This window comes from Glycine soja, chromosome 7, assembly GCF_004193775.1.
Source record: "Glycine soja cultivar W05 chromosome 7, ASM419377v2, whole genome shotgun sequence".
NCBI lineage: Eukaryota > Viridiplantae > Streptophyta > Magnoliopsida > Fabales > Fabaceae > Glycine > Glycine soja.
Window position 1 is genome coordinate 11754829 of NC_041008.1, and position 27057 is coordinate 11781885.

Genomic DNA, 27057 nt, shown 5'->3' on the forward strand with positions numbered 1-27057 from the left:
GGGTCCGAGTAAGGTATGATTAAGGGTTGATTGGGTACGATTAGGGTCTGATTAGGGTTGAACCAAGTTCGATTAGTTTATGATTTAGGTTCGACAAGGGTTCAAGTAGACTTCAATTAGGGTTGATTAGGGTTTGATTATTGGTGGACAATAAATTGATAAAGATTATTTCTATTCTATTGCAACCATGACTTTCAAATTAAAATTGCATCACGGTGATTTCTTTCAAAGAGATCTTGTGATGTAATATGTTTGGGACTAGTGATTCTGAAAGTGTGATTGATATAGATGCCGACAAGTGGTCATTCTTTGAAGCGATTGGAATTTTAAAAGAAGACTTTGGATATGGTGATCAACCAATGAGGCTATGGTGGAAAGGGGGTGATGGTGAGTATAAGGAGACTACTATGGACAATCATGCATTGGAACCGTCTAATTATATAATTTCTAACAATTGTGAGGTGGAGTTTTTTGTGGAATGTATTGGTGGTAATGAGGGGGTTGCAGATGACAATTTTTATGGTAATTCTGAAGACAATAGTGATGAATCAGTGAATGATGTCTAGTTATATGACTCTGAGGAGGAAATGACAATTGAATTGGATGATGGTTTTGATTTACCTATTCCAAAAATTGGTAGACTGATAAATAAATGAATAAAGAGGTCGACTATAAAAAAGGTGTGTAATCCGAGGGAGGAAGGTGTAGCAAGTGATAATGCTGGTGCTAGTGTTTTTGTTCATAATGATGATGACAAAACTAACAATCAATGTGTACGTGTTGAATTAATTTATGTATTTGATTATTACATTAGCCAGGAGGAAAAATTACCAAGTAAAGTCGGGAGTGATGCACATTTCAAGCCAAAGGACAAGGCTGGTAGGGGTAAAAAGGTTGTTGGTGGAGGTCAACTAATAGGGATAAGAGGGCTTAACACAACTATGTGAATGTTAGTAACAATTTATTTGTGACACCCACTTTACCTAAAGATGATATTGAAGATGGGCATGTTGTGGACAATTGTGCAATGATGATTCAAATAAAAAGGTATTTAAGAAAAAATATGAAAGAGACGAGCAAGAGCAAGGTGTATGCATCACTCAATATCTCTTGGGTGTACATTTTGTATGGACTTTTAGTTTAATGTTTCTATTCAGGGAGCGTGGTTATTGGCAAGAACTTCTTGAATCCATTGTTTGGGCTCATAATAAATTAAAAGTTGCTCCTGCTACTCAGCCTAAAACCTTGAGCATTATAAAAGGACGTGCTCTAGAAGTAACACATTACCTTCTAGGTGGAATTGTCACAACATCGACATTCTTCTTAGCAAGAATTATTGTAGTAGAATTGATATATTTTAGTTCCTATTTTAAAGAGCAAAAAATAATTTACTCGTGTTTTTGTAATTAAATTAAATGAAATTTTTATAAAATTAAACTATTTCCATAATTAGAATTAATTAGTTTCTTCAATGTAACGTTATTAAACAATAAACCGACTTTATGGTAAATATTTGTTTATAAAATAGTATATCTAAGCCCTTTTGTTGATTACATTGGAAACTTTTCTTTATTGTCATTCAAAATCATTTTTTAATAGTTCATCCACTTTAAGATTTTAACCAGGTATAGTCATAAAAAAACAAAACTTAAAGAGAGAATGCACTTAGTACTAGAAGATGGAAATTGACCCATCAAGGTGAACCACATTAAAAAATGCAAAACAATAAATCTACTTAATTTAAATATTTTGATATAAAATTAAACATAATTATATCATGTTAAAATTTGATATGTGAATCTCTTATGGATAATTTTACATGGGTTCATCGCAATATGATTAACTATCATGCGAGTAAAACAATATTTTCAAAAGAAAAAAAAATTATTAAGAATGAAGACGTTTGACTGGGTGACATCATTGACAAAATGATGGGTTGATGACTCTCGCTTAAGATGCAAAGAACAACAGAGTCAACAACTCAATGGTTCACTGGTCAAGAATACACACAATCATATATAGCCCAAATTAGGAACCAAAGACTAATTAAGCTCATTGTGTAGGTTAGAATTTCTTGCCAGAACATAACAAGAAGTTGTTGCAATCAGGTTCATATCCTTAATTTAAAATTAATTTTTTTTATTTCATCTTAGTAAAAAATTATTCTGTTATTCTTCTTAATGATAGACAATTTTTTTAAATATATAATAAAGTTCAAAATTATCAAATAAACTCTTAAATAGACACCTTAATTTTAATCATATACCTATAATGCATGGGATGGAAAACTAGTATAACCCAAAATTGGAATCAAAGGCTAAGCTGATTTTGAGGTGAGAAATTCATGCTAGAACATAACAACAAGAACATAACAAGAAGTTGTTGCAATCAGGTTCATATCCTTAAATTAAAGTTGATTTTTTATTTATTTCATCTTAGTAAAAAATTATTCTTTGTTATTCTTCTTAATGATAGACAATTTTTTTTAAAAAATATATAATAAACTCAAAATTATCAAATAAACTCTTAAATAGACTCCTTAATTTTAATCATATACCTATAATGCATGGGATGGAAAACTAGTATAACCCAAAATTGGAATCAAAGGCTAAGCTGATTTTGAGGTGAGAAATTCATGCTAGAACATAACAACAAGTGGCAATCATTTTCATATCCTTATCTTTCACCCATCATCATGTTATTTTCTCCAACTTCATCATCACCACCTTAATGTAATTTATGAGCCTAATTAAGTTCCCCACCCGCCAACCTTCCCCACCACAACCTACCCTTTTGAGGTCGGGTTGCTTGGCACTAACGTAACACCACCATGAGTTTGAATTGCCTTGCCTGTGGCCAAATTCTTCAAAGGGTAAATTCCGATAGGGATGATGAATGTCTCCCACCACAAGAAACAAAGACGCATAAAAGGAAAGTAACTATACAAGTTGATAGAAGTTGGTCAGCGAATATGACCCCACCCAAATGTGCACGTAGTGGACCATTGGCGAAGGTTAAGACACAAGAGCATCATAGACGCACCAATAGTGAAGGGAATGTTGGACCGAGGTTGGTAAGGAGCAGTGGAATGAGAAGAGATTGGAGTTTTGAGGATTTGGCTGGGCAACAAGACAAGGGAGTTAGATGCCATTGAGATATGTATCCTTCATGGGTCATAATTAGTTGAATTTTATTGCCTTTTCCATATACATTGTGTATTCATGTGTTGGGTTAATTCTTTGGGGGAGAAATTATTACATGATCCCTGACTACTTGGTTATATTCTAGATCAGTTTTCACTTGGCATATACTCGAGTTTTTCAGTTTACTAAAAAGAATTAATAAAACTTGATTATGTGTCATGTGAAAATTAAAATATGTAATAATTTCTCATGTCTTGGGAGTGTGAGAGTGTGGGAGATGTAAAAAGGGGATCAGTGGAATTCTGACATGGTGTTTTAAGCGTTTGGCAAATTATGGGAGGGCTTTTTTTTCACCATATAGTAAATTAAATCCCTTTTTTGTTGTTAGTTTTTCTTTCTATGATTCTTTCCAATTTTGTGTCATTCATGGATGACTTTCTTGTCACTTAATTATCATTTTCTCTTTGTTGCACCCTAGATCAACAAATGATAAAAATGATTGAAATTAAAATGCAAAAGTCTTTTTTTTCTTACAATAATGACAACAAAGTTTGAACTTAAAATATCGTATACAAATCTCTTTATAACTTAGTCAATCTTAATAAATTATTAAAATGTTTAAGCTAAACAAGGTTTGTTATATTTGAGATAAATAAGACTAAATTTTATTGGATGTCTGACAAAATTCATAAAGAATATTAAGTATTTTACACATTGTATAAATATTTTAAATGTAAGTAAAATCAATTATATATATATATATATATATATATATATATATATATATATATATAAAATATAATATAACACTCCTAATATGGATAAATATTATTTACAAAATTCAAATACATGGCTAACGTACATACATAATATAACATGGATGGAAGCTCTCGTGCCAACCTCAGTTGAGCTTGTTCTGGTGGCATATTTCGTAATGCTATGGGTCAATTGCTTTATGATTATTCGGGTTTGTGTGGATATACAATATCTCTCTGCATTGAACTCATGCTATTTACAATGGGCTTAAGTTGGCGTGGAATCTAACTTTGGTCATCCCATTTGAGAGTCAGATTCTCAAACTATGATCAACCTGATAATTAGAGAGTCAATGTTGTTCACTCGTATATATGCTCCTATGATCTAGGTTATCAAGAAGCTGGTTGCTAAAGATTGAAACATCATCATGCATCTCACGCTACGTGAAGAAAACTCTTGTGCTGATTAATTAGTTGGCCAACAAATGATCCCTTGATAACGTGGCTCTTTCCTCTCTTGTAACTTGTCCTTCTGGTTTAGTGGTTTTAGTCTTGGCTGATGCTTTAGGGACTATCCCTGTCCATAGACATTAACCCTCTTGTTCTATTATTTTCCCTTGATAAAAAATAATACTATAAATCCTTCTATATGTAAACTATAATTAGAATAACTATCTTGAATGAAAGCTCTTTTAGTTGTTATTCTTGAGCGTGAGTATTTTAAGAGTTTTTTTTTTCCATCTCTTTCAACCTCTAGTTCTAATTTAAATTTCAATTTTTAAAAAGAAATTACGAATAATTAAAAATAATAATATATCACATATAAATTATTTATTATAAATTTAAAATATAACTTTTATGCTCAAAAATATTTATTTATTATAAATTTTATTCAGAATATAATTTATATATTATAAATTATAAATTTTAGTTATATAAAATAAATATTTATTTTTTGCAATATATTTGTTAAAATATAGTAGTAATAATTTATTTATATAAAATTATTCACTTCCTCTTTTATCTTGATATACATGTAATCGGTGCTAATCAATCCATATTTAATTTTATAATAAACTGAAGATTCTAGATCGAATATCATATTAATTAATCTTAATATCATCCAAATAAAAATATCTGTTTGCTGTATGTGTATCAGTGTATCTATTGTGTCACTCTCACATGTGCCTTTTTCTCTTAATCCCTCTCACTACACGGTTCCTTTATTTTTTATTTCTATTTTTTGGTAGAAAGAGATAAGAAACATCAAAACGAAACCAAAGATTAAAATTCTCAATTCAAAAGCACCAAGGAACCCGGAGCTGTATCAACAATCTGCTAAAGAGTTCTCTTCCCACAACGTATGTCTTATATTCCTAAATCAATCTTATCTTTTGAATTTTTTTATTATGATTATCATTGAAGAAAGAGACAAATTCCAATCTTAATTATTATTTTTAATTTTAATTCAAAAAAATAAAGAAAGAAAAAAATTGGAATGCACTTCTATTCATAAATTGACTCACAATATAATCAGTTTTTGTTTCCAAATTTGAAGGACCAACGCCCAAAGGCAACCAAACTAAACAAAGTCCAGACTTTTCGAATAAGAAAAAATTATTTATACCAAAAGATTATTATTAATAAGTAATTTTTATTATCCTTATTTAACAAGGGTGTTTCTGTTACTGGGTCTTTCAAAAATCTTCTCTTTTCTCTCATCCGATCAGAAAAATCAGATTTTTAGTTCTTGGGTAAGACTAATTCTTTTTCGAACGCTAGATTGTTTTCTTAATAATCTGATGAGTGATTATTAGCTTCTGAATAATCTGAACCTACGAAAGGTTTTATATTTTTGAATTTGTTGTTTATCTGTTTGAGTAGTGAGAACTAAAATTTGTTTAGCACGTTGTGCCCTTTGAGTTTGTCGGTTCTTTTTTTTTTTCACTCCAAGAATTGAAAAGAGAGCATTTTTTTAGTATATGATTAATCAGTTTTGGAATTATTCATTTGATTGTAATAAGTGTATATATCAAAATTTGTTTTGTGTCTATGGTTATTATGCTATGCTTGGTAAATTGTTTGGTATGTTACTGTATAGTTCATGACAAGACAAATCGTTATCATGTTCTTGTGCTTGCTTTATATGAAGAATGTAGTAGTTTTTGTTAACTAATTTTTTTATAATGAAAATAAAAGAATGTCACAGATCGAAGTGAAAGCAATATCTTGTGGGCTATTTCTTGTTTTTTGAGGAAACTTGTGATTCATGTGTTTTCAGTTATGATACTGTGGCCTTTTCATGTTCTTTGAGCAGTGGATTTGAGTGATTTGTGAAAATGGGCCACCCGGAGAATATAAATGCCCTTGCATTTTCCAGACAAAAGGTTCTTGTGCCAGTTAAAGTCCACATGGGTGACGATGCTTGTGGCGTGGAAACAGTGCCGATCAAACAAATTCCTTCATCTGGTGGAGAGGAGGATGTGGAAGTTGATATCATTGGGTGCTCAAATTTGGGGAAAGCTTCTCTGATGGAAGATTCTTGTGAGGATGCCCCCGAGTGTTCCAGTTCTTTTGGTGATACAGGAGCTGGCACCGAGAATGCCGCATCCTTTAGCGATACTGAAGTTGAATCAAGAAAGCGTGTAGACGATCCATCCTCATCAAAGTGTGATGATCGGTTCGAATCATGCCAAGGAAGGTATTTTTCGCTTTGAATTGTTTCAGGCACCTGTTCTTTGTACAAAAAGCAAGAATACAGAAATGGAAGAAAATAAAAAATAAAAAACTGAAAACTGATACCTCTTCCCTTTGTGTAGAATGCTTTTTTTTTTTTTTTCCAGTTCATAGGGAAGCTATAGACCTTTATACTTTATTGTGAAAGTTGATTATCTAGATTAGGTGGCATTATTAACTGCCTCATTCTTCTTTCTTCTTCTTCTTCTTGGGTTTGGTGTTTTCTTTTATGACTGAGTGTTTGGAGGTTTTTTTTTTTATCGCAAAATATTGGTATGTAAGTTTTGTTAGAAATGTCATTTGGGGTATTCAAACCCGCAATCTCACCCCCTCCCTTTTCCCTTCACCCTTCCGCAACCACTGGGCCAACCTTATATGTCCGACTGAGTGATTGGATATTTGGTTTATCTTTCAATTTGCTGGTTTGTTGTTCTTCACTTCTAATTTTTCAAACTTCAGTAGACCCCACTCACGTTTTCTTTATTTTTTCTGGTGCTGGTGTGAAAATTTTGATTAGTTTGATGTACGGAAAATAATTTGAAGGCAAATAATTTGATGGCGTGTTCATAAATGAGTGAAGATTAAAAGCATCAGTTTTGTATCATGGAGGTAACTATTTGATGTTGTTTCAGAAGTGCTGCAGATCACTGGTTTATAGGTTATTATAAGAATAGTTTATTAAATGAAAAGCCTACTCATGCTAAAGGGTGTGAGACACCAATTTCTTCTTGCTAGAGTTCTTGACTTCTTGACTAGAGGTGACAATATAGAAAATGACAACAGTATGCTGAAACAAGCAAAAGAAAAAGTGTAATGGTAGTGAAGGAGAAATTCATCCAATGTCTGGATCCAGCCCCCATCTAAATCAGTTGTTTTATCTGAATTCCAGCAGGCAACAACAAACTCATGCTAAATAGGTTATTATAGTAATATTTTATTAAACTACTCTTTGAAGCAGAGATCAAGAACAAAAATAAAGCTGTGAAGAGACAAAGTATAGGGAAGATTGCCATTTAGAACAAAAAAAGAAAGAAAGAAGAAAGCTTAAAAGAGATGAGCAACTACAACATACAAGCATGAAAATAAATAATTATAACCATAAAGATAATTACATTAGTTTTGGATGTATTGACAAAACCTTAACTCTGAAATTTTCCTTGCCTACAATATTTTCTTTCTAGTTTCTCAGTTGAGGTAAACAAAACTTGATTTCTGTTTGTTTAAGTTTGAAGGTTATTCAGACTTAAAATCCCCTTCAATCTGCAGTAATATGCAACCCACATACCAGATTAGGGAGATTCATGAAGGGTGAGCTGGGCGTAGGCGTAGGTGTAGAGCGAAGAGTGAGGGCTGATCTGAGTGTCTGGTGTTTTTTTTTTCTCTCTCTCAATATCTTGAGTAATGGTTCAGTTCAGTTCAGCAGTTTGTATAGAAGTAGTTTGGTTTTTAAAAACTGAACTGAACAATCAGTTCAGTTTTTATTGAAAAAAGTTCAGTTATTTTATTTTACACCTGTTCAATTGAGTTTGGTTTTTTAGCCACCCCTAGACATGTCTACACTCCATTTTTTCTTCTCATCACCCTTACTTTTTGTGAAAGAAAGTCAACTGTTTAAACAAGGTTGTAATGATTCATAGCCATTATTGATTCAAAGTTACTGTTCGGAAGACTGAGAGCATGCATTGGATCAAATTGCATGATTCAAATTGTGATCCTTGTGCTACATGTATCAATGTCTAATTGTTTGTCTTGTAGTCTAATTGTTTTTCTTGGGACCGATTTACCTTAAATTAGCTATATTCCCTGAAATAAAGATTTAATAAATCTTGTCACATGCATAGTGAATGTGCATTACAGCTATCTTCCTAACTATGATCTATATCAGTTTCTTGTTCTTGTCTTAATTGAAAAATACCTCTGAAAGTCAGACACAACTTATACTAGGGGGCTGCATTTTAAGATTGACATTACAGAAAATTCTATTTTGATATGAGTAATACAGTCAGCTCTAAAATAAGATTTTGAATGTCATTTATGATTAAAGTTTCTGATGTGTTTGATTTGAATGTCAATTATTTGTATTTGTTTTTTACAATTTACTCTATTGTGATGTATTTTTCAGAAAGAAAAGGATGACAAAAGGTTTGACAAGTCATTGGAGGAGGTTCATACACCCTATTTCACGGCGCTGTAAGTGGATTGAATTGCAGATGAAGCAACTTCAGTCTCAAGCACGTAAATATGAGAAAGAGCTTGCAGCATACAATTACACAAAGCAGCTTGATTTTGCACACTTTACATCAGAAGACTCTAATATCAAATCTATCCCTATATCTGATCGGATGCATAGAAATAAAGTTATGAAGAGGAACAAAAGAAAAAGAGTTGAAGAACAGTGTGATATAGAATTATACATGTCTAACCATAGTTTATTCTCCTATTACGGTATGTCATTTCTTTATTTGTTAGTATTTATATTTGTATCTTTTTGTTTTATAATTTTTTTCTTGTCTTTTTCCAGAGAAAACAGATTGTACTGCTGTTTTGAAAGATGTTTGTGATGTTGGTATAGGTGAGTAGCATTAATATACATGGTGCCGTGTTTCTTATTTATATAACTGGCAAAAATTATCTCACCATAAAATTGTAAAACTGTGGATCAAACAAGCACAAAGAATTCAATGCACAGTTTTTCCTCTTGATTTTCACAAATTACCTTATAATTATAAGTATTTGACCTTTCTTTTGGAAACAGGTTTTACTTGTTCATTTCCACGAGGGTTCTAAATTTCTAATTCTACATTCTGTTTTATTTGATATCAGGAGGCGTCAATGATAGGGACAAAGAATTCAAGCTGAATAATGAGTGGTCTTTTGGAGAGTATGGAAATGTTGATAAATCCTTGAATGACATCATTCAGAAGATTGAAGCTATACAGTCACAAGTTCAGCAATTAAAAACTAGAATCGACATGGTGATAAGTGAAAGTGGTGGAAAGTTTTGTTCTATAATTCAATTGAGCATACATGGCCCATCTGATGGATTTAATCATTTTGATTCTACTTTCACCAGTAATGGAAACAAATTACCATTTAGTTTTCCTCATTTCTCATCTCAGCTTCAGTCTGAGTTTCACATGGGAGATCTACTTATGCCTGGAAATGCATCAGCTAGTCGTGAAGTGATGATTCCCTGTATTGAAACCACTGATGGGCCTGAGCTTGATGATCCATTGAAAGATGTAAGCTTTATATACAAACACAATAATTTGGTATGTGGGTTATGCTATTTTTCTGTCATATATTGACTGTGTATGTGGGTTATGCTATTTGTCTGTCATATATTGACTGTGTATGTGGGTTATGCTTGACATTTGGTATCTCTGTACAATAGAATTTTCCATTGCTTGCCCTATGCTTTTGGTTTTTGTAATTGCTTGTACCATCCTTGAAGGGAGTTATTCACAATGATTGAGATGCCACATAACTTCTACCTAGCTCATTCTTCTGACTTCTTTTTCGAGAATATTTTTAATATTGCTTGGTGGATGGAACTTGTTCAGTTGTTCTTTATAAATCATATTGTTGCGTGAACTTGAAGGTGTTGATTGGTTAATGTCAAAATTATTTTTCTGCAGTAATTATGGTCGTGTTTCAAGGCTGATTTTCTATTGTAGTTCTCCCATGAAGCATGAATATGGCAGGCAGTGTCATATCATTGGTCAATGTGACCTATGGATATGGCCACTTGTTGCATATGCTTTCATTTCCTTTGATTTGGGTGCTCAGTGACACATCTCAGACATAGCTCATATACTACTATATTTCAAGAATTAGGAGGGTCTGCAACGAGATTTTAGACTCTCTGAAACTCAAATGAAATTGGGATTGTTGGAAAAACATCTAATCTGGTAAAGAAGTCAATGATCTGGGTATCAGCATTTTGGGGTTCCATTTGTTTGTGTAGGATGGAGTGGGGTCTATTAGAATAGGGTTATAGAGAGAACAGAGGCCATAGTGTGAGCAGATCTGTGATGTTTTGCATCAATGAATGAAACACAAGGTTAGAGCAGCTTTGTAAAAATCAGATAAGAGTTGGGGAAAGGTGGAATGTGGTTTAGTTAGCTTGTGTAGAGTGAAATTCAGTTCAAATTGATACATTACTGAACTCTTTGATCTAAATTTACGTAAGCATTTTATTCTTAACCAATCACAAATGTGTAATTCATGATGACTGAAATTCGGTTATAGATAGTCCTGTATTATTTCCATGTTATCCAATTTCTAGTGCGATGAAAAATTGAGATGCTCAATTCAATGTTTTTTCAAAGGAATATCCTTGGTGGTTGTGATATACTTTTTGTGTGTATTAACTTCAATTTATTTTAAAATTTAAAACCGTTTCATAAATAATTGTGTGCATATGAATATCCTAGGTTAGCTTTGCTATTCTTAGCCGGTCCCAAGCCCGGACAAAAGGAGAGGGTTGTGTTAGGCTTTCGACAGCCAACGTAAAACTTTGTCGAATCTCTATGACATGGATCAATTACGTAATAATGTGAATGCTAGGTCGTTGCCCGGAAGCAACGCGCTGTATGGCTCGAGTACAGTGTCAAAAGAGCAAGGGCCGCTGCATCGCCGCCCGGATGTAGTAAAAAGTAAGCAAGGGTTCCCACATTTTCGTGAACGGGTGTGGGTAAAGAAGCTAGTTCATGACAGGAGGATTCGCTTTGGTACATGGAATATAGGCACACTTACTGGAAAATCTATGGAAATAGTGGATGTTATGGTGAGGAGGAAGATCAATTTTATGTGCCTACAAGAAACTAAGTGGACATGTGAAAAAGCGAAAGAATTAGACAACTCGGGATTTAAGCTGTGGTATACGGGAAAAATCAGATCAAGAAATGGGGTAGGGATTATTGTGGACAAGGAGTGGAAGAAGGATGTCGTAGATGTAAGAAGAGTAGGAGATCGTATCATAGCCTTAAAATTGGTAGTGGGACAGGACACCTTTAATGTTATTAGTGGGTACGCACCTCAGGTTGGGTTAGCAGAACACTTTAAGGTAAAATTTTGGGAGGATCTAGAAGGGGTACTTCAGGATATACCCCAAGGAGAGAAAGTTTTCCTAGGAGGGGATCTCAATGGACATGTAGGTAGCGTGGATAGAGGTTTTGAGGGGGTGCATGGGGGTTTTGGCCTAGGGGAGATGAATGGGGAGGGTAAATCCATCTTGGAGTTTTCGGAGGCTTTGGATCTTTCTATAGCCAATACATGGTTTAAGAAAAGAGAGGAACATCTTATCACTTACAAAAGTGGAGGGACATGTTCTCAGATAGATTTCTTCCTTATCAGGAAGTCTGATAGGAAGTATTGCTTGAACTGTAAAGTTATCCCGGGAGAGAGCTTGACTATCCAACATAGAGTTTTGGTTATGGATGTAAGAATTAGAGATAGGGCAAAGAGAAGAAGTCCTATGGTAGCACCAAGGATCAAATGGTGGCACTTGAAGGGTGAGAAACAAGGAATCTTCCAACAAAAGATATGGGAGGGATGGTGTGGACAATCACAAGGAAGTGCAAATGATATGTGGAACAAGACGTCTCAAGAGATTATTAAAGTGGCTAAAGAGACGTTGGGTGAATCTAGAGGTTTTGGACCTAGGGGTAAAGAATCGTGGTGGTGGAATGAAAGTGTTCAGAGCAAAGTTAGAATAAAAAAGGAGTGTTTCAAGGAGTGGTCTAGGTGTAGAAATTCTGAAACTTGGGATAAGTATAAGATAGCTAGAAATGAAACCAAAAAAGCGGTGAGTGAGGCAAGAGCCCAAGTTTTTGATGGACTATACCAAGCTCTAGGAACCAGGGACGGAGAAAGATCTATATATAGGCTTGCTAAGGGTAGAGAGAGGAAGACTAGAGATTTGGATCACGTAAAGTGTGTTAAGGATGAAGAAGGTAAAGTCTTAGTGCATGAAAAAGATATCAAGGAAAGGTGGAAGGTGTATTTCCACAACTTATTTAATGATGGATATGGATATGACTCTAGCAGTCTAGACACAAGAGAAGAGGACCGGAACTATAAGTATTATCGTCGGATTCAGAAACAGGAAGTAAAGGAAGCGTTGAAAAGAATGAGTAACGGTAAGGCGGTGGGGCCAGAAAACATACCTATTGAAGTGTGGAAAACTCTTGGAGATAGAGGTCTTGAGTGGCTCACCAAACTCTTTAATGAAATTATGAGGTCAAAACGCATGCCGGAGGAATGGAGGAGAAGCACGTTAGTGCCAATCTATAAGAACAAGGGGGATATACAAAATTGTGCAAATTATAGGGGAATCAAGCTCATGAGTCATACCATGAAATTATGGGAAAAGAGTGATCGAACGGAGATTAAGAAAGGAGACTCAAGTTACTGAGAATCAATTTGGTTTCATGCCGGGAAGGTCGACCATGGAAGCGATTTATTTATTACGGCGGGTGATGGAGCAATATCGCATGGACCAACAAGACTTGCACTTGATTTTTATTGACTTGGAGAAAGCGTATGATAGAGTGCCTAGAGAGATTTTGTGGAAAGCTCTAGAGAAGAAAGGGGTTAGGGTTGCATATATTCGAGCTATCCAAGATATGTATGATAGGGTATCGACTAGTGTTAGGACACAGGGTGGAGAGTCAGATGATTTTCCCATCACAATTGGTTTGCATCAAGGGTCAACCCTTAGCCCCTACCTTTTTACCTTAATTCTGGATGTCCTCACGGAACAAATCCAAGAGATAGCGCCGAGATGCATGCTTTTTGCAGATGACATAGTCCTCCTTGGAGAGTCGAGGGAGGAGTTGAATGAGAGGTTGGAAACTTGGAGACGAGCTCTAGAAACACATGGCTTTCGCCTAAGCAGAAGCAAATCGGAGTATATGGAATGTAAGTTCAACAAAAGTAGGAGGGTATCTAACTCAGAGGTGAAAATAGGAGACCATATTATCCCTCAAGTCACACAGTTTAAATATCTTGGGTCTGTAATACAGGATGATGGAGAAATTGAAGGGGATGTGAATCATCGCATTCAAGCAGGATGGATGAAATGGAGAAAAGCATCGGGGGTGTTATGTGATGCAAAGGTACCGATCAAGCTAAAGGGAAAGTTTTATCGGACTGCGGTAAGACCGACGATTTTGTACGGAACAGAATGTTGGGCGGTCAAGAGCCAACATGAGACTAAAGTAGGTGTAGCGGAGATGAGGATGTTGCGGTGGATGTGTGGTAAGACTCGACAGGATAAAATAAGAAACGGAGCTATTAGAGAGAGGGTTGGAGTAGCGCCTATTGTAGAGAAGATGGTGGAAAATAGACTTAGGTGGTTTGGGCATGTAGAGAGAAGACCGGTAGACTCTGTAGTGAGGAGAGTAGACCAGATGGAGAGAAGGCAAACAATTCGAGGCAGAGGAAGACCCAAAAAGACTATAAGAGAGGTTATCAAGAAGGATCTCGAACTTAATGATTTGGATAGAAATATGGTACTTGATAGAACATTATGGCGGAAGTTGATCCATGTAGCCGACCCCACCTAGTGGGATAAGGCGTTGTTGTTGTTGTTGTTGTATTTATGGATTCTCATGTTTGTATCCCTGCCATGTCATTTTCTTGTTTTTAATAGTTGCCATATCCTCTTACTAATGTCATGTAACACGTATTCACATTCATATTACTACCTGGAACTATGAAATTGCAATTCTCATTCCCTATGGCTGGATTTACTTGTTAATGATATGGGACGCAAGCCTGCAATTATTGTTTGAAAATTTTAATTAATAACAAGAATTTTAACTATCCTGGGCTCAAGCATCCAACTACTATGCTGCTATGCCAAAAGGATTGAACAATCTCTGTGTTATTTACAAACCTTGCTTTGTGAATTTTTAATATTGGTTTTTTCTTATGTGCAGACTAAGGATGAAGTTCTTATGCAAAATCAGGCAGCTAAGGAAGAGTGGCATGGTTTTATTGATTATGATGGAACCAAGGAGTCCATTGAAGAGGATAAATTTATTTCTGATGTTCAAGTTTCAGAACCTGACCCCCATGAGAATGCTATGCATAATGAGCATTCTACTTGGATGTCATGTTCTACATTGAAGCCAAATGTCCCCAGGAAAAAAAGGAAGATATCTGCCTCTAAGAGGTTTTGCTGAATCCTATTGGAATGGCTATTCAACAAGTTGAAGGAATTGAGAATTTCTCCAACAAGTTGCAGTATGCTTCTGTCGTAATTTGTTAATTCTGGTTATTTGTTTTATACACTCTTTCATAGAGGCATTATATCAATTGTACATGATGTGAATATGGTAGTATACTCTATTCTTTTGGGAAGTTTTTATTGTTATTTGTTGGTTGGAACTATTACGTCAGTAATTGAATGAATTGAAACTATACCTTATATTCTAAAAAATTCAAGGCATTTCAAATTGTTTGTTGACATGGACAAAATGAAGGAAAATCTTTCAAATTCTTTCCATATTGGACCTTGGCATATCCTTGTTCCAAATCGAATTTCAACGTAGATGATAGAAGAAAACTAATTCTGCAATGTCATTTGTCAACAGATGATGAGAGAAAACTAATCAATGTAGCCACGGGCACAAAGGCTGTGCTGTAAGCAATGTCAGCAAATGCATTGTGCAATCTTGAGAAAATCTGATTTGCACTGTTTGATGTCATTCATCACCATCCCTCCCTTGTACTCTGATGAGATGATCATATCATTTGCATGTATCTATTATTCATAGCATGTGAATTCTGTGATTTCTCAGGTCAATTGGCAGTAAAATTCATATTTGTTCAATAATGTTAAATTCACGATTATTTACATTTGGAAATAACACGGGACACTAATAATGCACATTTCATCAAAAGGGAAAGCTAGGAAGGGGTATCATTTTCTTTCAGGAAGGGATGAGATATTCTTGAATGCCATTTTCTGGTGAGTTTAATAGCAATGAGAGCCAAAATGGTGGCTTCAGGAACAAATGCAACATCAGGGACGGCTTTGATAATACTTAACTGTGGCACAGTTTGGCCAGTTTTCTTAGCTTCCATGGCAACTGGTGGAGTCACTATCCCAGAGATCATCATAGATTCATCTGCTTTGCTCTGATTCACATTCTCAGTAACGAATTTGATGAAAGCCTCCTTTTTTTGAGCTTCCTCAGATTTAGTCCGTGTTTCATAATAGTTCTGCTTGTTAGAGAAACATGTCAGTTAAGGAGGGATCCTCGCAATGTAGATTCAACACAAACAAGTGGAAGAAGAGTTAACTGACCTCTATATCATCATGTGTTGGTGCATCATAATGCTTACCAGGCAAGGCCATGTTGATTGCACCATGAAAATATTGTCAGAAAATATCAGTAAAACTGATGTTATATTGGTGACATTCAAAGGGTTAGCAGTGTTTTTAGTCGTGGAAATATTTTAAAATTTTGATTTTTGTTCCCGACTTTTAAAACATTTTTGTTAGTTCCTATTTTTGAAACTTTTTTCTCTTTGGTCCTTTAAGAAAAAAAGAAAAAAGAGGTTATGCATAATAATAATATAAAATAGTTTTATACTCATTTAATTAGAAATCGTCGTTTATATAAGTTTATTAATTTTTATAAAATTATCTTAAAGTAATAATGATGATGATTTATGATTGAATGTCAATATAAAATTATTTCACATATCACCATTAAATTATCAAAAAAATTCTAAAAGCATGATAATAGCTATCAATGACATGGAATAATTGTACGCATTTTTTTTTCTCCATACAGGGGGCCAAAATATAACATCATTTTTAAGTAGAGATTAAAATAAAAGATAACATTCAGTGCAGGGACCAGATTTGTAACAATTTTTAAGAAATGACATGACATATATGATTACTTGAAGATATCAAGGCTATTGTTAGGTGCACCTAGCATTATTGCTGGTGTACTCAACATAGTTAAAAAATTCTAAAATTGCCCCGGCCTTATTTACAGTTGCGGATCAAGTTGATTCGCATGTCTTTTACGGATCAATTTGATCCGCAAAAGACTTACGAATCAACTTGATCTGCAAGTCTTTTGTGGATCAACCTGATTTAATAATATAGATATGTTTTAATTTTTAAATGACATTTTTAATTTACTAAGGCAATAATAATATAACATTTCTAATTTAGTTATTTTCATTCATAATATTTAAATGAATTTTGAATGAATTTCGAATCAAGTAATTTAAACATAATTTAAAAATAACATGTAAATACATCGTCCAAAATTGATAATATTATAAAATAATATTATTAACCAAAATAACTTAAAATATACAAAATGTTCAGTCAAATACATCGTTCAAAACTGATAATATGAAAGGTGTCAATAAACTATGGTTGATCCGTGCGCCGCCTACGTCAAGACCCGACATGCACATTGCGATCTTCTGTGACACCCCTAACAATCCTAAGGCATTTTTGGATGACCTCATGTGTCGATGTGCCTGACGTGACTTCATTTAGGCTGAGATGATGCTCCAACGTCTCTGCGATGGCATGGTAAGCTTTTTGTTAAATTGAAAACAAACAAATTATACAAATTAATATTAAAATAATTCAAGTAAATGACATACATGTAACCAAATAGTAACACTTACCACTGCATGTCTGGGCTCGTTCGCATCAGAATCCACATGTGTCGATGCTGGTGCTGGCTCCTGAGGGATATGTCTGGGCTGTGTCGCAGATACATCTCGAGGAGGATCTGATGTCTGTAGTCGGGCGCACACTGACCTGACACAACTCATATGTCATCTGCTGGCGCCAGATGGTTTGAGTAGTGCGCCCACCTATCGTCTACGTCATCAAATGACACCCATGAATTGACAGGGTGTGCAAGAATGCATTGGACGTATCTGAACTGGAGCATAACCCTCTCCAATCTGTATCTGACAACAACAGGCCCCTAGCGAAGCTGTATGAGAAAAATGTAATCAGATGAAACTCTTGGACCGGTCGGTGCTCCGCATATGGCATCCAGTAGACATCTGGAATCCTAAGACGATCCAGGAGCTTCATGTACGTTGCTGTAGATATCTTCTCGACAATCTTCTTTGTGGTAATCCATTGGCACGCACGTGGTGACACCTCGTCGTAGTCTGGATCAAGATTGCACTCCGCAATAGACGGAAAGTGCTTATATATCCAACACTACAGAGGTTACATGAAAATCATACAAATTTCAAATGAACGTCTGAAATAAAATACCCTCATTAAAACATTTTTGTAATTAAATTATGAAAAACATGTTAATTACCTGTAACAACATGATGTAACCAGCAAACAGTCGGCTGGTGCTGATACTGGCATCATTAAGGTGATCGTACATATGGACGAGGCCAGCAACTCCCTATGCATACCTCCTAGCCTGAGTGAGGTCACACAGGGCGTCTAAGTGTACAACATGAACATGGGTTGCACTCTTATTAGCAAAAAGAGTGCAACCCAGAAGATGCAGAAGATAAGCACGAGCTACAGTTGTCCAGTGCTGGGTCTGACATCTGCGTTGGTATACGTCTTGTAGCCACTGTAGGCGTACGTATGGTCCACAACAGTGTCCTGTCTCGGCCATGGCTACCTCTGGTGAGACCATCAGTAACTCAACCAACATTAGCACCACCTCGTCGGTGTGCAGAGGTTGGAAGGCGTGGAAGTCGCCAACGATCGACAAATGAAGAAGAGACGCGACGTCGTCCAACGTGATGGATACCTCCCCCACTGGAAGATGGAAAGTACTCGTCTCTCGGTGCCATTTTTCGACAAACGAGGATATAAGTCCCCGATCGTCAGTGTCTACTGAACATGCGATCAGAGGACTTAATCTTGTCCCAACAATCATCTCCTCAATTGCAGGAACAGGCATGCCTAATTTATGCACCTTCCTCCCATGGGAGGATAACTTCAACTCAGGTCGTTCCTGAATTGAAGTATAAAGGAATAGACAATTTATTAAAACAATATTTTAAAGTAACCAAAAACTCAATAAAAAATAATACTTAACAGATAACTTAAATTGAATATTATAAATACCTGTCTGGACCATATGCTGACTGCAACATGCTCAACATACTCTGTAAGCACTGATGGGTCCCTGGGTCCACTAGGAAATCCCTCAGCCTCATTTGCAGCATACTCTGCACTGGTATCCTGTGCGCCAGTCTCTGCATCAGTATCTTGTGTGTCAGCATTTTACATGGGCTCATCGCCAGCTACAGCAGGCTCAGCCTCTAGTATTGCAGGTACCGCAGGCGAGTCCGCAGGTACTGCAGTCACATCATCGACAACAATGACAGGTACCCATCGCCTGCATGCCGATGCGGTCGGCCTTCGGCGCTGGGGAGCACCATCAGAATCATCACCATCCCCTTTCCCCCGACCTCTGGCAACAATCCTACCTAATGGCCTAATCCTCTAGTCTTAACCATGATATGCAAATGTCTACCACAAATTCCATCACTAAACCACACAATTTCAAAGGGTATTTTGCATTTTCCCTTCTCAAGGAGAAATTGAGAAATTTTATGTGTGTGTGTGTGTGTGTGTGTGTATGGTTTTGGAAATATGGTTTCGTTAGGTTTGGGAGATTTGGTGCTTTGTGTTTAGGTTTTGACTTTCGAATGATTGACCAATTTGAAGAAGACTTGGTAATGGATATAGTTGAATGTGTGTTTCTGAACATTATTTGGATATAGTTTTTGCCTAAATGTCGACATACTTTTTGTCGATATTTTTCAGCAAGTTTCAAATGATCTATTATACAACAATTCCAGCAGGTTTTGGACCTAATTAGTTTACTGCTTTGAGGCATATGAGAAGCATTATTCTTTGATCCGTTCTTTCCCTCGATTTTAATTTGTGCTTTGTGGTGCATTCGTTGATTGCAACCTTTTTGGTTCGATATGCGGTTGGGTAGTGCTTAGGTTTGAAGGATGATTTGGATTTCAGGGCAATGTTGGATCGGGATTTTGGAATGAGTATTGCTTTGAAATGCACGTGCATTCTCCATTAGCTGTTCAGTAACAAGGTGAAGTTGAAGAGGATCATAAAGTATTTGAGTGTTTAGATTAAGCTTTTTGGTATTCAAAGCAAAATTTTAGTGAGAGTGCCATGCCTGCTTTGGATTTTTTTTTTTGGGGGGGGGGGAAATTGTTTTTTTTTGTTTTTAATTTCTCAGTTAGGATTTTGATTATAGGCTATTTTGAAGGAAAAATAAAGTAATCCAATTCCAGACACACATAAAGCTTTTGAAATCATGATTTTTGTTTTTTAAATCAATTCTTGCCAAACATGCTCGTGGAAATTTAATGATATGCCTGGGTCCTAAAGTTTTTGAGAACAAAGAGGTAGAAGGTATCATGTCATTGGGAAAGATGTGAAGCACTTGCTAACTGGTTAATGCTTTTTACTGATACTGAAAAGAAAAGAAAAATTAGAAGAGTGAAGATTTTAATAGGGCGACAAGTTTTGGAAAATTGGAGGATTTCGAGTTCAAACAAGAGAGTGAAGCCTTGGTGCAATGCAATTGTAAGGTTGCTTCCTTATGCCTTGTAGGACATTGGTTTAAATGCTGGAAACAACCTCTTCATATGTTAGGGTATGTGTACATGTACACTTCTGAGAACTCACCGGGCTCTCTTGCATTGAATCCAATGTCCATTTTTTAAGTTCAAACAAGGGAAGTAGGAATGCTCTAGAAAGTCCTTAAAAAGGATTATAGGGTTCTAATTTTTTTAGCATCCTTTTGGGATTCTAATGAGTCACTAAATTTAAGGGTTTCAAACACATAAGTAGGAGAAACTTGAGCAAAACTTAATAGTTTGTGTTCAAAGTAAAGCTACAACCATTAGTTTGTGTTCCTATTTTCAATTGCATGTTCACTACCATCACTAGTAAAAAATATACATTTAACATCGCCAGGTTAACATCGGTTGAGGACAAAACCGATGTTAACACAAATGCAGTGGCATACTTGTAAATAAGACGAGTTTATTAACATCAGTTTTGTCAAAACCAATGTTAACATAGTCTCGTTAACATCGGTTTTTCAAAAAACCGATGTTAACATGAGCTAGGTGACATCGGTTTTTTTAGAAAACCGATGTTGTGTTTTTACTAAAATTAAACTATAGACCCTTTTCATTGCCCACGCTCATTCTCGAAACTTACCCTAGTCACTGGCCGCGCACATTCTCGCAAACTTACCCTCATCACTGCCATTGCTCCTGACCCACCTTGCAAAGCCACCCTCTGCGCTGCCATTGTCCTTGACCCACCATGCGGAGTCTTGCAAAGCCACCCTGGTCATGCTTTGGTCGCAAAGCCACCCTTTTCACTACGCTCTGGTAAGTTTTCTTTCTTTGTGTCTATTGTGTCTATTGACGTTGCTTTCCTTGCAGCCATTGGCACCAAAGCACTTTTTGCTCCTCTTCTCGTGTCTGTTGTGTCTACTGTGTCTTGGTAAGTTTTGCTTTTGGTTGCCATTATTTTAACTTCCCTTAGTGTTTTGTTTGTACTTGTTATTGTGTTTTTGCTTGTATTGGGGTGTCTAATCCCGTTATATTTTTAGTGGGATGCTTGAGTTTGATAATGTATTTGGTTGAATACATTAATGTGTTATCACCCAGACTTAGAAACTTACACTTTCACAATGTTAGTAATTTTCTATAACTCTAGAAGCTAATAGGGTTTAGTTAAGAAAAACATAAACAGAAAGAGAAGGATGTAGGTTCATTTACTATGTAGTGTACTTGTAAGGGAGTGGTTGTGGTGATGTTCTGTTGCATTAACATCGTAGTCATCTTCTATTTTTGGTCAGTTTTAGACAAATGATGCTCCTCTGCCATAAGCTTTCTAATTTAAATTATGAGCAATTGAATTTGCTTCGATAATGCTTGATCATGTTCATCCCTGTGCCTTTGTACATCTTCAAGTTGTTTGGACTTAATCTTTAGTTCTTGTGACATAATTTATATTGCCTTTTTGTTTTGAATCAATTTGATTCAAGAGCTGTGGCAGTTTTGATTCATTCTGATTTGTAATAAGCTTGAGCATTGTTTTACTTTTTCCCTCTTAAGAGTATTGCTTCTTTCTTGCTTATACAAGAGACTTCTACCTTTTCCTTTAACAAAATGTTGTCATCCCACCTTCTCATTTTGAGTCCATATGAAAATATGAAAACTGTTTTAAATTCTACTTGTATAAGGGAAAGCAGGTGAGTAAAATATAGTTGATTTTACTGTACTAAACACAAGTTTATTTATATCTTTATATCACTAAATGATTATAGGAAATTCCTTCAAGCTTTCTTTGTTAGGACTAGGATTTAAATGATTGACACTCAAAATAAGAGACAAAGTTGGTGGTAATGGTAACAAAAACAGTTCAACTCAACTATTGTGTCTGTCCTATTCATGGTTGGTACACCACAAAATTCTTCATGGGTCGCTTGCACTCTTGACACATTACAGTTCCTTCACTTGGTCTTTCATTTTCTCTAGAGGAAACAAAGTATGAGTGAGTGCAAAAGTTGCATTGTCAAATTCTGGTCTTGCCATAGCTCTTCCTCTTTTGAAGCCGAAAAGGGGTATGCTTGCACACCCCAAATGTTGATCATATCAAGAGCATTGTAATTTGTGACCTTCCTTTTTTAATCTAGAGCTACCATGATTGGCTCATCCTTGTAGTTCCATTGTTCCTTTATGTACTTCACCACTGCTGACCTAAGTAACCTTGGTTCCTCTTGTATTCTTTTATATGTGTGTGTGAATTTGTTAATATATACGTGCTTTTTTTAGAAATAGTATAACAATTAGTAAATTATAACCTTAATTTTTTTTAAACACACCAAAAAGTATAATTTGCTAAAATAAGCCTTCTAAAAGTAAGTTATTGCAGTTGAGAAATATCTTTGTGTGTATTCCACACACATACCTATTGTTCTATCTCTTCCAAATATAAAGGCAAAATACTTCTCAACAAGCTCAATGCCTTCATTTGTAGCTTCAGTGGCTTTAAGTTGTTGGGCAGATGCTTAATACTTGAAATTAAAGCTGCCAAAGCATTACCACGATATACCTGCTTAAGTTGCCAGAATTCATCTATTTTTGTGATGATGAATCCTATTGGTTCACTACAACCAATCGTTTCAATTTCAGTTATGTCATTCTTCTAAAAGGAAGCAGAATATAGATTAGAAGCCCCCTGAAAACAAGCCAATAGAAACCATAATTTGAAAACTTCAATGTCAATACAGAAATCATACCTATTGTCTGTTAAATGCGCTTCAATACATCCATGAGAAGTTGATAGCCATTTGGGACTTGGAGGAATAGTTCTAATTCCTGGGGGAGCAAGTGAGTGAGCAACTAGCTGTTGTTGGCATTTATCTATTAGGTTAGGATCACTTAGGCACAGAGTATGGTTATTTATTTAAAAAAACTGAACTGAAAACGAACCACACTGATTATTTGGTCCTCAATAATTATTATCTAGGCAAAAAATTGCTAGCCTCTAATTTGTTTTTTCCACCTTCTTTTTGTTATATGGTTATGGAAATTTTTTTAATCAGGTATATCATGCATCTTCTTTTTGTGTTACCTTCAGAATGTTCTAACTCTTTGGTCCTTTTCTTGTTTAATCTATTCACTATGCCATTTGAATCTTCTCCAACCTATCATTTGTTTGGATTTGCTGCTGTCTGGATGTGTGTTTGGTCTATTTTATCTTTTTCTTACATTTGTTTTTGATTTCTTGGGTTCTGTTAGGATAGATTTTGTTGTGCTTGTTATTGTTTGGTTAAGCTAATTTGTATCAAACTGAGAGCATAACGGATCTAGCTTAAATGATTTAAGAGGATTCACTTTCTTCGTGCTTTGTAGTCTTTTTCTCCTTTTTAGTAATTTTTTCCCCGTGATGAAATAATTTTGACAAAGGCCATTGTTTTGACATATGATTGATGTGTATCATACCTATTATTCATGCTTAAGCATGTTCACTCCTCTATCTTAACAGTCAATTTGATGTCTATAAGAACTTATGCCTTCAAGAATGCTGGACAGACAAACAAAAGTAAATGCTAGAGGATGAGATTGGTTATGGATTTATACCTTTAAATCCTATCAGAACAAAACAAAATTAAACCCAAACAAAATTATACATTTAAATCCTTACTACAACACTATAGGATTCTTTCAACCTATCAAGGTCAAAGATAATTAGCTTGGTATAATGCTTGTAGTACAGCTAAGTTCCCCATTAAAAAAAGATTAATTTCCTTCCAATCAAATGATTCATTGTAATCCAGAATCCACTGTAAAGAACACAACAGATAGTTACTTCTACCAAACAACTTAATAAGTCATCTACCCATCATAAATACAAAGTCTAATAACACACTCCAACAAGTACTAGTCACACCACACTTACTACACTGCATAAAGCATAATAACAAATGCACTTAAGAAATTTCAGTGTATTAACAGTTATCAATGTCCTCAGTTAGTTTCTTTGACATTTAGTTCCTAGCCAGCATCCTTAGTACCACATGATGACCTTGCACTGCAGGATCAATCAAAGCCCATGGTCCAATCTCTGACATACCAAACTTTGTTACCATCTGTCTTGCTATTTGTGTAATTTGTTGCAAGTCCACTGCAGCTCCAGTGGTTATCTCAGTTTCACTAAATATGACTTCCTCTTCTGCTCTTTCCCTTAAGCCTCCAACTATTCTAGCAAGTAGTTGGTTCTTAGAGATGAGAGATGGATCTTCACCTGGTATGAACCATGTTAAGCCACCAGAATTTTGCTTTTGCCATCAATGAAATGAATGAAATATCTCAAGTTTGATCTTATTCTCTTCCGTCATTTATAGCTTTTAGTAGTCTTTTTAAGTTAATTTGCAGTAGATAAAAAATTGGTTTTTATCATCATCTTGGTTCTTTCCATGTTGGCCACAATGCGATCTACGGAGTCATCAACTTCTTCCATTGTGATTTTATCTTTGCCCCTTTCAATTGGAAAGAATCGAGACTTGATTCATGAGGTTTGCTAGGTCTGCACCACTGAATTCTGAAGTTCTCATGGAAATGACACTAAGAGAGACATCCTTGTCAAGCTTCTTCATTTCAGTGAGCAAATGATTCAGTGTTTGCTCTCTTTCATCATTTCCTCCACCTATACCTGTACCTTTGAGCCTCCCTACAACATCTATTTCATCAATGAAGTAATAAAGTAATAAACCAATGAAAACCTTCAAAATATAAATTCACACCAAACAAAATATCTTAAACAAACATTATACTTTCATACATTAATACAAACCAAAAAACCTCAAAACCAAATTTTCAAAACAATAACTTAAACAACTATTATACAATATCATACTTCAGGCTAAAAGCTTCAAAAGTAACCCTAAACCCTTATTAAAAACCATTTTTCATTATTATAACCTAATTTCAACTTTTTAAAATTAAAAAAGCTTCACACGGATCAACTTGATCCGCAAGCATAATAGGTTGATCCGCATGCTTCTTGCGGATCAACTTGATCCGTAACTTCAACTATCCTATTGCGGATCAACTGTCCTATTGCGGATCAACCTAAATCCCTAAGCTTTACATCCCTACCAACTACGCCTAAGAAACGAACAATGGAAGCAAAATGACATTCGTAGGGAACAACATAAGGGACAATAGGCTTACCTCGATGAAGAACGGAACAACGAAAGCTCGCGGAAGAACGGGAATGCGCGGAAGAAGGAGAGCCACTTGCAGGGAACGAAGATGCACCTCGCGGAAGAAAGACGAACCAGAAGCTGGTGGAAGAAGAAGAAATGCCTCGCGGATTGATGCTCAGCTCGCGAAAGAAGGGATGGGAATGCGCAGAAGAAGAAAAGGCTGGGTGCACAAAAATGTTTTAAAAAACTAACAGAAGTATTTTTGCCTTTTCACGTTTAGTGCTGGGTACACCAGCATTATTGCTGGGTGCACCTAGCAACTCCCAAATATCAAGAATGACAATTTGAAATTCATTGAAGTCTCGGATATTTCTCTTCTTAATAATCCGATCATAGAGTGTTCCTGTTATCATACTCATCCCCTTGGATGCAACCTCAGCTCCTCACATGCGAGCATATAGTGAAATCCATTAATTTAAGACCAAATAATTTATATATATATTGTAAACCATTCAAACTCTATCCCTTTTACGATAAATATCTTACAGTAGTAATTTTTAGTTTGGGGTTTTTTTATGCTGTTAACTTTGTGTGGAAAGAATAATCTGTTGTTTTTTTTAAAAAAAAACATACTATTATGTGAATTATTATGGCTTTGGGAATTTATGTATATACATGCTCCATGATTGGTAAAATTGAGATTATTTTTACACAATGAGGTCTAGTTCCTCTCTACTCTCTGCACTATATCTTTCAATCAAAATATCAAGAGCTTCGAACGAATTGCATGTTGGTCATTAGGAAATTGGGTCTGTTTCTATGCTTTCTTTGCTTTGGTGCTTCTATTTGAATTAGTTGAAGTTTATTTCTATGCTGAACCGTGGGAGATATGGAATATACTAAAATGTTTGATAGGGAGCAAACAATCCAAAGATTGAAAACAACCCAAGTAAATAAACCAGCACATGAGACTGATTAGTTGGTGATGGAGGTTGTTTCACATTGTCAATTTGATTTTATTCTTCAATGGGGTCACCATGTTGCTTGCACACCATTTCCCACTCATGTTGACTTGACTTCAAAAACTCTTAACTTGCTCACACCATTAAATAAGTTTGTTAACTTACTTCATTCTTTGCAAAGGCCATCAACCATTTAGTCTTTTTGCTCATTATTCACAAACTCCACGGCAATTTTCCTTGGTACTCATCATCATCATCATCTGTCAAAAACTCACAGCATCATAAGCTTCTAGTTCAAGAACTCACAACATCATTAGCACTAGCTTATTCCCTGCTGGTGAACTTGTAGGTGTGGGGGCTACAACTGCTATGTCAAATCCTACTTACATGGATGTCCTTTTGTGATGCCACACTAATTCTTTCAATTAACTAGTCTTTTACGTGTTATAAATAAAGACAAACTTTGTACCAGCTATTACATAGCCAATATATATTGCAAGATAAGACGTTGGCTCAAGAAATAGGTATATCTGTTCGTTTGGCTAAAGTAAGGTATCATTTCAACTATTTTTCTTTACCTATTTTATTGTTAGATTCTTGGCTTGGAACTGGCCCGTACCTTAAAGCAGAGCCACATGCATGATATATACAAAGTTATAAGACTCGAGTTAACTAGTAAATGCACTATAATATATTTATGTAGTTTAATCTT

The 27057-nt window shown here is 35.4% G+C and overlaps 2 protein-coding genes across 6 annotated transcripts; one reads left to right on the forward strand and one right to left on the reverse strand.

Moving 5' to 3' along the window:
• The first annotated feature begins 5165 nt into the window (after positions 1-5165).
• On the forward strand, positions 5166-15099 carry LOC114418758. 5 transcript variants are annotated; one of them, XM_028384257.1, is made up of 6 exons: positions 5166-5259; positions 6216-6599; positions 8757-9079; positions 9156-9206; positions 9458-9906; positions 14581-15099. In XM_028384257.1, the coding sequence occupies exons 2-6, from the start codon at positions 6238-6240 to the stop codon at positions 14824-14826; spliced, it is 1431 nt and encodes a 476-aa protein (XP_028240058.1). In that variant the 5' UTR covers positions 5166-5259; positions 6216-6237; the 3' UTR covers positions 14827-15099. The 5 variants fall into 5 exon arrangements, with proteins under 5 accessions (XP_028240058.1, XP_028240057.1, XP_028240056.1 ...); XM_028384256.1 differs by lacking the exon at positions 5166-5259 and adding an exon at positions 5526-5652 and having other exon boundaries at positions 6180-6599; XM_028384255.1 differs by lacking the exon at positions 5166-5259 and adding an exon at positions 5528-5652.
• A 454-nt stretch (positions 15100-15553) lies between these two features.
• Positions 15554-26438, reverse strand: LOC114420363. The gene is made up of 4 exons (XM_028386276.1): positions 26420-26438; positions 25709-25822; positions 15954-16018; positions 15554-15868 (listed from the first exon to the last, which is right to left on the reverse strand). Exons 1-4 carry the CDS (start codon positions 26436-26438, stop codon positions 15554-15556), a joined length of 513 nt encoding a protein of 170 aa, XP_028242077.1.
• Between the last annotated feature and the right edge of the window lie 619 nt (positions 26439-27057).

Bases quoted from the DNA above. Each gene is read 5' to 3' on its own strand.
- LOC114418758 (XM_028384257.1), top strand. From the start codon at position 6,238: ATGGGCCACCCGGAGAATATAAATGCCCTTGCATTTTCCAGACAAAAG. The intron at 9,080-9,155 runs GTATGTCATTTC...GTCTTTTTCCAG, and splicing joins TAGTTTATTCTCCTATTACG to AGAAAACAGATTGTACTGCT. The intron at 9,907-14,580 runs GTATGTGGGTTA...TCTTATGTGCAG, and splicing joins TATACAAACACAATAATTTG to ACTAAGGATGAAGTTCTTAT.
- LOC114420363 (XM_028386276.1), bottom strand. The intron at 16,019-25,708 runs GGGAGTTGCTAG...GACAATATTTTC, and splicing joins AATTGTCATTCTTGATATTT to ATGGTGCAATCAACATGGCC. The intron at 15,869-15,953 runs GTCAGTTAACTC...TCTAACAAGCAG, and splicing joins CAACACATGATGATATAGAG to AACTATTATGAAACACGGAC.